The sequence below is a fragment of the Mytilus edulis genome, chromosome 13, assembly GCF_963676685.1.
Source record: "Mytilus edulis chromosome 13, xbMytEdul2.2, whole genome shotgun sequence".
Classification (NCBI taxonomy): domain Eukaryota; kingdom Metazoa; phylum Mollusca; class Bivalvia; order Mytilida; family Mytilidae; genus Mytilus; species Mytilus edulis.
The window spans coordinates 27,442,640-27,460,429 of record NC_092356.1 but is presented as its reverse complement, the minus strand read 5'-3'; the positions used below and the strand labels follow the sequence as shown (position 1 = coordinate 27,460,429).

The 17,790-nt window shown below is 30.4% G+C and overlaps 1 protein-coding gene across 2 annotated transcripts in view; it reads right to left on the bottom strand.

The window, feature by feature from the left end:
• The window catches only part of LOC139502191 (protein split ends-like), a 60,625-nt gene extending 44,619 nt beyond the window's left edge, over window positions 1-16,006 (bottom strand). Inside the window, exons 1-2 of one of the 2 annotated variants that reach the window (XM_071291611.1) lie at window positions 15,528-16,006; window positions 4,006-4,254 (exon numbers count right to left, since the gene is read on the bottom strand). In XM_071291611.1, the coding sequence (XP_071147712.1) occupies window positions 4,006-4,254; window positions 15,528-15,610 (332 nt within the window). In that variant the 5' untranslated portion in view covers window positions 15,611-16,006. The remainder of the gene's footprint in view (window positions 1-4,005; window positions 4,255-15,527) is intronic. The other variant, XM_071291610.1, reaches the window with a different exon arrangement.
• Window positions 16,007-17,790: the final 1,784 nt, after the last annotated feature.

Here is a 17,790-nt window from a genome sequence, read left to right as displayed (position 1 = left end):
TTTTTGTGTCCAATACTAGAAGTATGAGTCAGTGAGCAGGAAACGTATAAATCAAACCTATTTACATGTACATGTACTGAGTAAACTAATTTTGTGGACTTCAAACCTGTTATTAATAATGTAAGTGACCATTTATGCAATTGCTTGCCCTACATTGTACCAATAACATTTAGTTGATTGCATGCATGTCCTTGAAAATTAACATTATTTTCTGACACATATGATGGAACGAATCGATAAACTTTTCCCTCAACAACAGAAACATAAAATTTGTCACGAAAACCTCCTCTCTTCGGATATTTATGAAATTTTTAATGCTAAAGGAAATGTACTGCACTTAGAAACACATGGTATGACAGGATTTAGGACTGTCAATTTCCAAATTCGACAAGAGTCCTACTTTTGACTTTCAAAGTCAGATATATTAAAAATAGTCACCAATGACCTAATTGTGTAGACAAACCAGCATCTGACCTCTGTATGACACCTATTTTATTTAACACACTGGAGCATTGTAAAATAAAATCCCCCATAACTACAACAAAGCTGGCCATTTTTATTGTTGTGTGAAATGGAATGCAATTCATTGCTGACTTCATTGAAATGTTCGTGTCATTTAACAGTATGGCTTCACAGTTTAATAATTTATCATCTTAAACATTCAATTTCAAGAGCACTGTGAAAAAAAACTGTTTATACACAATTATTTTTTTTCAGTATAAATAAAACAGAAATGTGCATCAGTAAAATAGTAGCCAAAATGAAATTAAATTTCTAAAACTTGCTGAAAACAAAATTGCGACTACAGTAAAACAAAATGTACATCAGCAAAATTGATAACAACTTTTTTAAAACATGGTGAAAACAAGAATGTGACAGTAAAACAAAAATTAAATCAGCAAATTTAAGCCAAATTGAAAACAACTTTCTAAAACATGGTGAAAACAAGGATGTGACTTCAAAACGAAGAATTCTTGGCAAAATGTTGTGAGAAGATTGAAAACATTGACAAAGAATTCTCTACAAGCAATCTAACCAACAGCTTCCACATGTCAGTTCAATGGTAGCTATGTTAAACCTATTATCACATCCATCAGCAACCACATATTTTTCTCCACTAATGACTGAATGTTTTGATGAAAAAGATCTTCTTTGAACTACGAACAGATGTCAGAGATTTAGATGAATCACGTATCTCTCATAAGATGTTGAGCTGGAAGAAAACCTTTCTGTGAGTCTAACGCGGAATTGATTATTCTCTCTATAGTTTCTGCCTTTCTTCAGACTTTTCTCAGAGCTATTGTAAATGAAGTAAAAGACAATGTATAATGCTTTTAATAGTGTATTGAGCTAGGAGACAACCTTTCTGTGAGATTCTGACACAGAATTGATTATTTTCTAGTTTCTGCCATTCTTGTCTCACCGTTATTGTAAGCCAGTAAAACGTATACCGGTAATGCTTTTAATAGTGTATTGAGCTAGGGGACAACCTTTCTGTGAGATTCTAACGCAGAATTGAATATTCTCTTGTTTCTGCCAGTCTTGTCTCACCATTATTGTAAGCCAGTACAATGTATAATGTTTTGAATAGATGGTTGAGCTAGAAGACAACCTTTCTGTGTGATTCTTAAACAGATTTGATTATTCTCTCTGGTTTCTGCCATTCTTGTATCAGCATTGTTGTAAAAGGAGTCAACAACAATGTATAATTCTTTTAACAGTATGTTGAGCTGGAGGACAACTTTAACGAGAAATTGATTGTCCTCTCTCGTTTCTGTCATTCTTCAGACTTTTCTCAGTTATTGTAAATGGAGAGAAAGACAAATTGTATAATGCTTTTAACAGTATGTTAAGCCAGAGGCCAACCATAATGAAGAATTGATTTTTCTTGTCTCAGCCTTATTGTAAACCACTAATGTCTTAAGCAACTTGGAAAGAAAATGTCACCACCTTCTGTTTATCTTCCAAGCTAAGAATTATCAATAACTATACTTTCATATGTAAATCTTGTATTCTCATCTTCCAATTTAGGATTATCTATTCTCCTTAAAAGGGTAACGCACAAAAACACATTATGCAATAAAAGGATTCAGTTTGCTTTGATACCTATACAAAATTCAATACACAACCAACAGAATATTCATCAGATTGAATTTCTGCTTTGATTGGTTTATTGAAATTAGATTTTTTTTTAATCTCATTTGAAAATTCATTAACTACTTCAAAAGTGTAGGAAGGCAGATTAATTTCAGTTCATACATATTTTATTGATGAAAGTCTAGCGGATATCCTTCAAGCAAATGATTTTATGATGAATATTCTATTCACATCACAAAAGGAGGAGATTGTCCTGTATCTATACACGCAATATGATGTATATGATATTGAAAATTCAATTTTACAGGAATAACATCTTTTTTTATTTACTTTGATATACTGATACTGTAGATTTATACTTCTTCGTTGGATACTTATTTTTATGGGTTTTGTGGGTACATGTGAACCACAAATTCAAATGTACAAATCTTCAAAAGGCTTTGTATGATGAGATTGACAAAACCATGAAATCAAATATTCACGAATTCCATGAAAAAGTGATAACCAGCGACAATAAAGAAATCCAAAGTCATTTTGTTTGCGGTAAAATATTTTTAAAATTCTCATTGAAACTCCTGGAAATTGTATAAAAAAATGCATTGAAATACAAATATTTTTTTTCAGATAGTTGTTCCATATGTCTGACACTAGGAAACATATTTGCAAAGTTTTCATGTAGAGTAAGCTGACATTCACATATTCAATTTGGCAATCTGTCACAATCAGATGTTCAACAAGCTGAGACATTGAAGTTTGAAATCAGCATAATTTTATAATGTAAATTACATGTTGTAGGAAATATAATTTTGGTTTTAAACATTATTTCATTTAATATTGCAATACACATAAACATGAAAATGTTTTAAAAAGTTATTCTGAATAAATCAAGATATTATGTTAAGCCAACCCAAATGAAAGTACACATAAACCTATATATCATGTATATAGAAATGTTAATTTCAGTAGCTTTTATTGATTGTGGTCACTTCTTCCACCCACATTTGGACATCTACATTGTACAATAAAGACCTTGGAGAGTATGGACGATTGAAAAGCTATACTGGACATTTATACCTGAAGGCTCAACAAAAAGGTCATCTAATGTACAAGGATCACCAATAAATGGCTATATAGCGAGCAGGTGTGACTCAAACAGTAAAATTAACTATTTATGTATTCTATATGCATGACAGCCAATCCATCACAGTGAAAGTCAGATGAGTTCTTGTTTACTTGTTATATATACATGAAGGTATATGATTTTGTTAAAGCCAAATGACAGTAATGACAAAATCTTAGATTTTTGTTAAAAATGTCTAGATTGTCTATTTTTTTTTACCTACCTACGTCTATACAGTACATACATACTAGACAATATATATGTTGTTGGGTTTTTTTTCTCAAAAATTAATAAATTATTTATAAACTTCAGTTTTATGGAGCTAGCCCAGTAATGACAAATTTTATAGAGGAAAAAAAACACAATCCTGAAGCAACACATATATACTTGAAGGGCTAAAGAATGCATAATCTATCTTACAAGACCTCAGATAAAAAAAAATCCCATTAGCATTTAGAGTAAATGATATTTCCCATACTTTCAAGTACAATGTACAAGAAAAAATTCACATCCTTAACCTTAATATTTTTTCAAGTGTTTTACTTATAATTATCAGATCACTTGAAATTGCAATATGCAATTCAATTTCCTCAATCCTGTAAAGATAAGTTTTTTCCTAAGTCAGAATTTCCAGATGTCTTTTTGGGATTTGAATATCTGGGAATTGAATATCTTCCAATTTCTTGGATTTGATAAAAAAAAAAAAAAAAAAAAAAGTTTAAGACATACGGACAAGGGTAAAACTTAATGCACGTCACAATAGCTGAAGCATCTATTTTGAGACTTACCCCTTCCTCGGAAAGGTACTGGGCCTAATAGCACTAAAACTGGGACGAGGCTCGTCCAATGTCCTCTTAACAACACTTCCTGTAGCAGATCCTTCACTATACGCTGTCGTTAAAACTTTTCCACATAAAGAATTATCCGCATTGTTAGCCTTTGACGCAGACTTTATGTCCGCAAAAGCAACAGTGGCACAAACAAAATCTTCACTTTCCTTTTTTCCATGAATTTTCACACTTTGAATTTTACTGAATCTGCAAAGAAAAGAAAAACATGATTACAAAATTGAATAGTAATTATCAAAATTTGTTTATTTCTTAATGGCATTTCAAATGCAAAATTCTTTGTTAACAAAAATAAATAACACAGGCTGGCACAAACAAGAAGTACAACAAAAATATACATGGGTGTATTTTTTTTTTATTTCACAACAAACAAAAAATGAAAATTTTTTTTTTTACAGATCGTGTAACATCACCACTAGTACTAATTCTATTCAATTTTGGCTTTGTTACAGTATTGTCCTGTATTCAATTTGAAAGGAATTGATATAGGGCTAAAGCCTAAACATATGGACCTTCCTATCACTCTTTTCTTGTCTCAAGATTTTTTTAACCTTTTTTTTTTAAGGTTACGGGAAGTTATCAACATCAAGCAAAGGATAAATCTTGTACCAGATGCCAGGAGTCTTCTACAAACTATGCTCTATCATTGTGATTTTTAGATGAAGAACAGCAATAAAAGCCGTCACTCAGCTGTCAACTATTTTTTAGGTTTTATCAAATACACGTAGGAATTTTGTGTTATTAGAAATAATATGTATATTCCATCTTCATGTTTTTTTTCCACATCACTTTTCAAGGAGATTAAAGCCAAGTTGTAAATATATAATTTGACCAAGTTTGAATTTTAAGAGAAAATTTTTTCTTAATTGTCACAATGTTTGAGAAAATCCTCAGCCTTTTTTACCCTTTGAAGTTCAAAAACATTTTCTTATTTTCTTCAAATCTACAACTTAAAACACATTCCAATTTACAAGATTTTGTGTACCTCATTCAGGAAGATTTCAAATAAATAAAATGAAGGCTCATCAATCCTTTCCCTGTTATGACAATAATAAAATTCTTGTTCACAAATAGGATAAAAACATTTGTACACCCTAATGATAAATTTGGTTACAGGATGGAACAGTCTGGTCTAAAATACAATCTAAAGTACAGATATGACATCACAGAGTATCCTGTTTGTAAACCACAGATAGAAAACCTTTGGTAAACTGATAAATGAGTTTTATTTCTCTGCCACAAATATTTGATGTAGTAACAGCAACCGGCTGAATTTGGCAATATGGTTCATTCACCAGTATAAAACACAATCAAAAACCAAACCTTTTACATTATAAATCATACTTTATTCAAGTACTATTGATCTAACTGTATTTCATTAAAGAAACAACTATTTGACTTTAAGGTGTGACAGGGATTTCATTCGTATGTTTATATGGTTATTTTCATTCTTTTTTTCATTATTTCATCGGAAAATTTTTAATTTAAAAGTTTTCATCATGTTCTTTTTTTTTAAAACTACAGCTGAACTTATAAACTTATTTTTTTCATAATGAGACACTTGTCCACCAGAGTTCAAGATTAAGATATATGTTTGGTTAAAAAATTATTTCTGACTCAGAAACTTTCAAGTTTTACAGTTACTGGCAATTCATGAATTGGAAGCATTGAATACCAGTAGATATATGCAGGAACATATATATATATATATATATATATATATAGATGATTAGATATACTGTTCCCAGATATATGGTAAAAAGAAACATCAACCCAACAACATATCAAATACCCAAAATACTTGATTCAGAGCCCACATACAATTTACAAATATTGTTTAAATATTTTAACAATTCTTGAAAAGTTGTGAATTTATTTTTTTTAACTGTTAAGTTTCTTTAATTAACAACAACCCTCAACTCCCTTCCACCAACTAAACCAAACATTAAGATCAACTGACAAACACCCTCCCCCTTTTTTCAGTGAATATTTTCTCTGTACAAATACATCTTTATGAAGCTTGTCTGTGTTATTATTATCCTGTAACATCTACAAAATGTATGCAGAGACAGATAAAAACAAGGATGATTTATTATTGCTTCAGGAAATACTTGTTGGCAGTATTCCAAACATCACTCACCTCTTATACAAAAATAAATGGGGTCGCTAGGGTCACTGTTATTTCTGCTATTGTTTTCTTCCCAGAAATACCTTTGTGCAAATGTACAAGGAAAAACAGTTGGCATGTTATCTGTGGTTAAAAAATGTGTCTGGTTTTTCTCAACCAGAAATTGAAGTTTTCTTGCTGACTTATCCGAATTCAAATCAGAGATATTAGTTGTGTATGATTGAGACGGCAATCCTACAAACCATTACACAAATATACAATACACTAACAATATGCAAGCTTAAATTTAATTTTCCCACAAAACAGATTTACATCTATCTATTAAATCAAGTTTTTTTTTATTAAGGAGTTAATAAAGTCATGAATATAATATACATAGATCTATATTGTGTATTAATTTATTTGATCATTCAAATGTCAATCCATCATTACACAATGTAAATAATTAATGACATTTCTCTTAATTTTCTCAACATTGTTTAAAATTTTATGATGATGTAATAATTTTGGGACAATATAAATATTTTATGACACTGTAATAATTTTTAGAATAATGTAAATATTTTACAATGAACAATGTCGTTTTCAGGATCTGATGTAATTCGTCATATTTTTATATTTTTATAACCCTATTTGAAGTTGGGTTTTCTTCACCAAATTCATTATGCGCATATTTTTGTCTAATCTTTTGGAGGTCAGCGAGTCCTTGGGGAAATCTTTTACTTCTTTTTGATCCCGTTTCAAAGTACACAAAACAACACCAAAGAAACTATACGAAGTTCTATTCACCGAACATAATAAGGATTTTTACATGCATACAATATGTTATTAAGTCGGCCATAGAAATTAAACAAGACACGCTGTATAATGTTATTCAAACACAATAGACCGCTGTCATTAGTTTGAGAATGTTATTGGCGTTTTGCCAAAGCAATTAAATCATGTCCCAGATCATGTTTATCACCAAGAACGTAAATAGCTTTAGGGCTGAACAATTCTCCGGTTTCTAAATCAATTTTATCCACGTCTGCAAATCAGTTGGAAGGTCGCCAAATAGCGGACGAGTCTATTCAAAAGGGGAGGTTGTGGGCGATAACGGTATTTGTCACAGTACATTCTGCAAAATCATCTGCTAAAGTTACCTAAATAGATAGACTCGTCCAAAATGACTCATCCTCAGGTGATGTTTTGCAAGAAATTAGCTCTGCGTGCCTAGATATCCGGGCCTCGATCAAATGACTGAATTGACGGAGAATACATTTGTCCAACAGTTCAATTATATGGAAAATTCACTCAAAAATAAGATTCGAAATTAAAATACTCAAAAGAAATGGAAATAAGTACTATACTGGATTATTATCCATGATTAATTTGAGAAATTTAGTTTTAATCTTCGTAGAAAACTTTAGTTACATATGGCGACCTAGATTTATAGAATAAAACATGGCCGCCATGATGATTGTCCATTGAATAAAACGGTGATGACGTTGGATTGGTAGAATTATTGAACAGGAATACACAACTTTTATTTTATTTTAGAGTGAAATAAATTATATATGATTACTTTTCCTTTCTATATTGTGTACGAGATAAATGTTTTGTAACCAGCTGTGGATTTTGAAGCCCGCCAACAGCATGTGGATTTTGGACGACCTTCGACGTCAATGGACACGTTATTGGATAAAAAAACAAACCTGTATTGCCCATGTCTATAGAATTTAGTAGTTTTATAATTTAAATCTACTTGGTAGCTTTGGGACAGAAATAGTGTGATAGATCTGAATTAATTGATTTTAAAACTATATGGGGGTTAATTTTTGTTGACGTCAATTACAAGAGATAATTCTTAATTGACGGCATATCCACTAATAAAATACTTGTTTTTACAGAAATTTTTAATTTCGAATTTAAACAAATTTATAATTAAATGTAACACAAGGTAGGTATATTTAACGATTTCAGGGTCAAAACAGGTTTGTAGAAATGGCATGTCGGGATTTAAGAAAGAGAGGACAACAAAGCCATCATCAACTTTTGCATGTATTGCATGAAATCTATAAAGGTTTGGTAATTTAAACCTGTGCAGAAAGCATAACAAACACTGACATCTTTTGAACAGATTCAAATCTTTAATTTAAATTTTCTCCTTTAAAATAGTATTCATTGATATTTGACATAACTTTTCTTCTTGAAATTTGCAAATTGCCTGATGCATACTTTAAAACCCCAGTGCCAAAAGGCTAAATATTAGTTTGGGTCTTTTCATATATAGGTGCATCATGATTGAATCCAAAGGTTTCTGTATTAACTTAGGATACAATTACTGCATGTTAGCATGATTACAGGATAAGATTATTGAAACTTGCTAAAAAAAATCTTTCAATAAAGTCTTGCCAATTTCACTTCAGGTACAAAATTACCAAAGAAAATACTTGTGTTATTTTTATAAGAGGGAGGAGGCCGGGGCTGCTAAAAGTTTAAAACTACAAGTGTTTCGACTAGAGGTATCAAAACTTTTAATAGTACAATGTATATGTATCACAGAACATGTAGAGGAAGCATAACATTATTGTGGAGATCAGAAATTGAAATTGAAAGTAAATGATACTTGTATACATGTATGAGTAACATTTTTCTATGTGCCAACTTCTACAAGTAATAAGCAATTCTTAGAAAATCTATTATACTGTGCCAAATAATACATTTTGCCAACAACCTTTAAAACAATTTAACATACATGTACTTAATACCATGTCATAACAAATATCCCCTTGAGCAAAATGTACATGTAACTTCCAATTAATTTCTGTGAAAACCAACAAAACAGCCAAAAGCTAAAGTGACCTGCTGAACTATGATGTAACTTTATTTTTCTCTTAAGGTCAAATATCCTGAAATTTATACACAGTATGAATGTACTGGATTGAACAAATGGCATAGTACTTAAAATTAAAGTCCTTTTAAGGGACTTCCTTGTAAATATGTTAGAATGAGAGAGAAAGTGGAAATACATCTTTATTCAATCAATTGCAAGCAGTTTACAACTCTTTTATATCATACAGGAACTTGGTTTCCTGTAGATAAACAAAATATGTAACAAACATGATATCGATCACAAATTTTGTACAACACATGACAGAAATTATAAGACAACTTCAGCAGTTACTTACATGTACATGTATAATGCACACTGCATCAACAAATCAATTAATTAGAAAATTTGCAACAAAGCAAGTTTTCTATTAGGGTTCACTATAGATTTCAAAGTAATTCAGGATGAAGAACAGCAATAAAAGATCATCACATTCCTTTCTGACAATGCAAATGACATAATATTTGTTTTTGATAATTTTTACATTTTTTTTATTTACAGACATTACAGATCTAAATTATCTACATGTTATGTGAAAAATTTGTTAAATTATGTAAAATTAAAATTTAGACAAAATTAAAACTTTGCATTGATCAATTACATTGAGTATCGGTCCCTTTTTGTTAGGTCTGATTTTTTTTTCATGATCTACCATTAAGTCACAATGTTTTCCAAACAGTATTAACCACAATATTTATCATTAACTTGGGGCTTGCATATATACATTGTATCTGAAAATTGACTTTTTGCTTGGTAGAATATCGCCAATTAAAGCTACCAAATGGACATTTTGAAAGACAATCTGAATCTAACATAGCTTGGTATATATATTTGTACAAGTATCAAAAGGCAAAGATAAATAAAACAACATAAAAATAAATTTATGATTCTCAATGTTCTGAATCTGAAAACCAATGAAAAATCCTACTTTTTCGATAATTTAAAAATATTAAAGCAAATTCTAGATATATTTTGGTTTAATTTCTCATCATGGTCTCTGTCCCATTCACATTGACCCTACATCTCCATTTTTTCATATTTTATATCAATGTTTAAACTAAGATTTTAAAATTCTTTGTTCCCACACCAAGACTTGAACCAAAACTTTTTTTGAATCAATCCAATTACATTGGGTTTATATGTAAAGGTACAAAACTGTTCAATTAATTATAGTCACAACAGGATTTTATAAGGAGATTCAATTCAATGGGCTCCTTTGTCAATTGCCTTTTATGTTTTGTCAAGCGAGACCAATGTCTTTTTAGGTTACCAAAAACTTCAATAAACCAACATTTCAATTGCAGCGCAGTATAGTTTTGAACAAAAGCTTCCTGTTCTGAATTGCCCATGATTAAGATAAACAAAATCGTTCAAATTTAAAATAACACCATTTAAAGTTTAAATCTAATGTCAGGTTTAGACTGAAATTTATAAAAGCGTGGCCACGCTTGCAACACAGTTTCCCATGCCATGTTTTCTTATGTTTATACACAACATATACTCGGCAGCAATTTTCTTGGTTATTACAGTCCGTGTCAAACTGTTTTAGGGTTTGTCTGACCGGAAAAAGAAATTTGACATTTTCAACTTTATTTTCATTGAAAAATCTGACTGACTGAATGTTTCTTTGTCTGACATTTTGAGTCAGACAGAGTTGTCTGACATTTTGAGTCCGACAAGAGTTTTGGATACACTGTTATCACTTTGGTTTCAATGTTAAAAAAAACATAAATTGTAATTTATAAGAAATGTTAACATGCCTACTTGGTTAAATTTTTAACTAAACTTTATATTTATTTTGAAAGTCTGTATGTATGATGAAATATGATCATGAAAATTAACTAAGATAACTCAAACTTTATAGTTACAAATTAAATCTTCCTTCAATATTGACATATTAAAAGATGCGACAAATAAAGGGCGAAAAAAACTCTATCCGCGGCTAAATGCCAGACAGGTGGCAACTACCAAGTACAAAATTAATATATTCAAGTACAATTTTGTACATTTGTAGCATAAATGGGAAAATGCTGCCCACAGTCTAGACTTCTGGGAAATTATCAGGGGAACATGAAAATATGTATCTTTCTGTAGCTGTCAACAGGGAAGTGGTGTTTAAATTTAAAGAGAGAAAATATTTACTTCACTTGTATGATTTATGTGAGCACATAATGAAACCACCTAAATTTGTTGAGAAATTTTATGGCTTAAAAACAAGACCGATGACTTGATGTCCCCTATATATCAGACAAGCAAAGGGACAACCTTGTATGGCACATACTGTAGTTAAATATCACAAGCAAAAAGATGATTAAATAAAATGTACATTTATAGCAACCATGAGTTCCACAATATTTTGTCATTCTGACATCACTCCCGGTATAAACATGTTTGAAATGTAAAAACAACCTAGAAATGGGTTATTAAAAAGATTGTTATACAAGTTATCATGATGAGAACATGACTAATATTCCATTTTCATATTCGTATTGCTGTTTCCTAATGTTGTATTGAACTTTTAATAATAAAACTACAAGCTGTTACCGAATTTATAAAACAGTTTGATGACACAGATGTTTTTCGCACTCAATGATATAGAAAAATGTATTCGATTAGTATTTCTGTGTAACTGTTTATAAAAATTCATTTCATATGGAAATAGGTTTTTTTTCTTATCAGGGGAAATGTCAAATAAAACTTATTCTGTGATAAAAAAAAAAAATACTGTTGATTATATACAAATGTACATGTATTGTATCACAATCAATATGCAGATCAGAGGGCTTCGGGTTGTATTTAAAAGAAATCAAATGGGAAAGTTAACAACAGTAACAGCTTGAAAAAGGATCATTGTTGACACGGAATACTCATTTATAGTGACATCATGAACAAAAGGAGAATGAGAGGGTATACATTATACATTTAACTGTATACGTTGTTCATCACGGTGACAGCAATCCAACAACATGAATAAAAAAAATGTAATCCAACAACATGAATAAAACAAAATGTAACTAACATTCGAACTATAACTACAATAGACAAAATACTGTCATGTCAGACTCATAAAATCAAGACCCCTTCAAATCCCCTAGAACACACAAAGGGGTATGTAACAAATAACAGGAGAACACTACATGTACATGTATTATTAAGAAATTGATACATGTATATGTCATTCACAGGGTTCAAATCAGGCGTTTCATACTGAACATTGTACACCATTAAAAAGATGAGAAGACACTGAATTTATTCTCTAGTTTTACATGTACAGTAGTTTTGCATTGTCTTTTTCTTTTCTTTTCAAACTGGTCACATGTGCACCTTTCAGTATATTGATTTTTCATGTTGGGTCTTTAACATACATTGCACCTTTCAGTATATTGAATTTTCATGTTGGGTCTTTAACATACAATGTACAAAATTTATGAAATTCATACAAATTTTATAAATTCATACAAAATTTATAAATTCATACAAAATTTATAAATTCATACAAAATTTATATAAATTCATACAAAATTTATAAAATTCATGAATATTATCCTTCTAAATTTAACCAGAGATCTTTCAATAACTGGTCAGCCAAACTATGCAATGTACTATGTACTATGTAGCCTTACACTTTGAAATTGGTATCTATAGGTCAGACATTAAATTGACAGTATTTCAAGACACCATCTGAGGCTGGTTTAATTGGTGTATTAATAGCACACTGAACTTCCAAATAGGAGAAAATCTGACAGCTTGTCAGAATCCTTCAAAATTTAGTATTAAAAAATGAGGATGTGGGTTGTTCTCCAGTATTCCAACCAAATAAACCAGAAAAGTATTTTCTGTTCTATAAACAACAGACAAAATTTATGTTCTACCAAAAGACATTCAGTGACTGTGTACATTTACATACTTACATTTTTGTACATGTACAATAAGGGTAAGGGGTGCTAATAAAACCAGATAAAAAAAAGCAAATTTAAACAGAACTTTGAGTTTACAAAACACCAAAGAAAACTAAAAACTTCACAACACAAACACCCCCAGAAAACTAGGGTGATCAATCATTTTTTTGTCAATCTTAGATGATCTGCAAAAGTACAATTTACTGGTAAAAAAGTGAGGTCAATGTTTTCAAGACAATGATGGACCTTTCAAATGAATCGAAAAAGTAAACATGACTAAAACAATAAACATTTTATCTACAATGTAGCAATAAAAATGTTTTTAGATATTACAATTTGCATAATAAACATAATTTATGTTTACACGGACTAGTTATGAAATCCAGCATAGGTACATGTACATGTAACAATTTATTGAAAAGTTCATGCTGTGTTTTACATTCTTCAATACCAAAACATAAAATAACTCAAGATAAAAAAAATAAACCTTTTTTAAGTTTGCATCTTCTGTAATGTAGGCCCTACATGTATTTCTGAAGTTTTGCACATGTAATTCAAAGCATTTTTGAAAAATAGAAAGAATATCAGATGAAATCACAGTGATAGTCAAACTCAGTCATTAAAGTTGAAAACAAAGTTCAGACAAAGCCATGGCAAAAACATTTCAGTTACGCAGTCATTGCACCTTATAAGCAATAGCCAGTTAAAGGACACCAATTTAATTTGAAATTGAATACTCATGGGAATTTTACATTTATTCAAGTATAATTGGATATTGTATAAAATAACAATATCATTAATTTATACAGATGCATTACCAAGAAGGTGTTTATAATTTACAAGGTGACTGTTTTAAAATTTTGTATATTGCAGCAACATAATTTTTGCAAAAAGACTTCATGAAGGGTAAATTATGTTAATTCCTTCAAACAAGATGCAAATGGTCAGCTGCAATCCTGGCTAATCTGTAATCATGCATGACAATGCATATTAATTTCTGAAATGCACATTATACATTGTACATGTACAAAATGTAGCTGCACTACAACTTACAATGTCCAAATGTGATAAATTTCAACAAATGAATCTCATTTCAATTTCATTGGATTTATCAGTACTATGATTGATTGATTGATTGTTGGTTGCTTTACGCCGCATTAGCACAAAAAGGCTATATCGCGGCGACATCAGTACTATGAATTTCATGTACAGTGACTTTGTGGTATGCATGCCTAAAAGCTATTTTTCTTTAAATGATAATATGAAGGATCTAGTCATGTTAAACTTCCCCCTATCCAGGAACCTTGTGTCAGTGGTTTTGATTTTGACAAGAATAATGAATGAAAAGAGATACAGGCAAGTTATGGTATGGAAACACTCATCCAGGACATGTACTTTCTATGTCTCCCTTGATTCATTTTCAAATTTCCCATTCAAAATTTATAAAAGTTTGCCCGTCCATGGGACTGGATAAAGCATTATTCCATTTATGTATATTATACATTTTATGTATATTATACATTTTATGTATATTATACATTTTATGTATATTATACATTTTATGTATATTATACATTTTATGTATATTATACATTTTATGTATATTATACATGTACAAAATGTAATTTAGATAATTTTTGGCGACTGTAAATACCAAACAACAGAATACCAACTTTTTTGCATCTAGCTTAAATAGATGTAAAAAGAAATCCATTGCAGATCTGTTTTATAATAAAAAGTTTAGAGAAGTGGTTACTTGTTTGTCAATGAAAAGAAGAAAATACAGGTCACCTTAAAGCCTTCAACCATGAGCAAAACCAATATTGCATAGCAAGCTATAAAATGCCCTGACAAATGTCAAACTCCTTGTCTGTAACAATAAAGAATGGATAAATAATCCCCCAACTTCCTCATATTAAAAAGTTTAATACTAAAATCTTCTGTAAACGCCCTAATATTCTTAATCAGTAAATCAGTATTAAAATGTGTTTCTGATATTAATATGCTAGTTAGATAATATACATTTATCCATTTCAAAGAAACCTGAGATTTTTAGCCTAGATATTTCATAGAAACCTTATCTGAGTACCATTACTCATGACTAACAAATTAATGCATTATTTCATTATAAATAATGATGCCATCTGCCTCGTCTGGACTTCAATTAAACAACATTCATTACACAACACACACTCTAAAAATAAAATTCTAAGCTAAATAAACTAATAAAATCCAATTGCAAGAAGCAAATCATGGTATATTCTAATATATATATAATATATTCCACAATATCAAAAGAAAGGTGAAATAAAAATTACACGCATTCATTGAAGGAAGACGTGGCTCGGACGAACACTGATTGGTAAAAAATAATCCACAACAAAAACGGAATTTATTTCTAATATACTCCATATATCACGATATACTATGAATATACGACATATAACACAAAATTTCTAATAAATTCTCGTGTTTGATAATAATCCGTGGATTCGTTGGTCTCATCGCGCCCACAATGTTGACCTCATTTCGTCAACGTGCTCGAACCCAAGGCAAAACTCACCTTTTAAAATATTCCGATATCTCCTCTTCCGTAACATTTTCGGGTAAATTCCCAACTAAGAGATATCTGGTTTCTCGAACCATTTCTTGAATTTGCTACATCACGTTAAATAAAATGCAAAAGCATCACAAAATCACATTGCATTATACTGTTCATAGTCAATATTCCTTCTCTGTAAAGCTGTGTAGTAAAAAATTCATGGCCTCGTTGACGTCACGATAACACGTGACCTTCGACCGAAAGAATAGTCACATGATTTATAATTAACACAGCTTGGGGCTTTCTCAAAACAATGGCACATAATGTATAAATTTAATCGGATCAATATTTTGTGGCATGTTTTAACACGTACGTGTAAGTGGTTATCAACAAAATGTAATTAATATAAATCTAACGGCGATCAAGTAAAGCTAATGGATCAAAAGTGCTTTTAATATTTGAAAATCAGCCATATTGGAAACAAGCCAGTCATTTGCTTTGTGTATTGAACTGTTGAGAAAACTGTGTACATGAAGTGTGTATAGATAGAATACAGATAACTACAGACGAAAACATATTTATAAGCGGATAAGGAAAAGAAATTTGGTAGTGTGTCAAAACACAATACATGCATATAATAAATATGAATATTATTGATCATTTTGATGTACATGTACAAAAAATAAAGGTTTGAGATTTGAATTTTTGCAAAAAGTTAAAAATATCTATTCCGATATAGATAATATGGATAATTTGGATAAATTGGTTTTATGTCTTTCTTGTCCGTCAATTATGCAGTATGCTGCTTCATTTGTTAAAAAGTCATGGTCACTGAGGAGGGTGGACTCAACAACTGCATGATAGATACATATATGTATATAATGTTTGGTTCTTTTGTTGGTTTTTTCTGTATGATGTATTGTAAAATTATGATGTTGATTTATGTATGCCTTCAACCCATATGGGTACAAATGTGCATTATATTCAATAAATTAAATATATTAGTCAAAACAAGGATTAGTATAACCAGAGACATTATACATTTATGTGTATATATGTCTCTGGTATAACTATTGTGAGACTACAAACATGACAAATCCTTAGTCAAAACCAGGTAGCCAGAATATTGGTATACATACATGAACTTTTCATACAGATTATACATATTTGTCCCTAACAAAAGGACATTGACGAACAATGTAATAAGTGGACGTGACAAGGCGCACTATTTCAAGTTTCATGTTTTATATTAAGGTTGAGAAATTTAGATACAAATATCATTTATAAGTGTCTGAAATGTTACGTGTTTCATTAAAGAAGCAATTAAAACCACAGTCAAAAAATAATCGGGTATTAAATTGATAACTCTAGTTAACTTTCCATGAAAAAGCATGATATAAACTGTAGATTATATATATATATATATATATAACGGGTACGATTTTGTATAAATATTTTTTGTATAAATATTTAAAATAACTACATGGAAAGAGTTGGGTACTACATCGATGTAACAGATGACCAACTCTTCCGCAAAGGATTAAAGTGGCTAACCGGACATTATATCGTCCGTGCAAGACTTGTCAAGCGAAATTTATCTGAAATATGTCCTTGCAAACAACTCTCAATCTCAACACATTTCTGATAGGGTTTTTTTTTCTCTCTTTAAACCAGACCACTGCAGCGGTTGATCCGGTTACATTGTGCAGTCAGGGTTATTCATTATCGCAGGTCGAATGTCTTCGATTGTTATTTGTCTGAAAAATATTGCTATTCTTAATAGTATCTGATTTATTCAAAATGGCAGGACTTTATTTAAACCTTTGCTATTGTCCCAAACAAAGAATTACTTCATCACAGGGTTACATAATTCTTTCTTGTGAACAGCCTAGCTAACTTAGAATCACTGCAAAAAACTTCAAATAAACTATACAATTCTGTCTTTATCTAAATTTACTTATTGACTGAAATATCAAATTTCGTAGGTGAAGATCTGGGACCGATAGATAAATCTATAAATTCATCATGTTTACTTGTTTAATCTATATACAGTGTATATTTGAGAGGGACGTGGCGACATTATATCATTAAATTATTTTAATCTCGCCTGTTCTAAATCACAATGATTAAATTTGAATGTTCGTTTCCAACCAACACTGTTGTACAGGTATAATATAATAACCCATAAATTATAACAACAAACACGACAAGTAGGGACCATCTCAAAGTTTATATTATCTAAATGAAGGTCAGATTTAACCGCGAAATTATACATTTTTTTTGT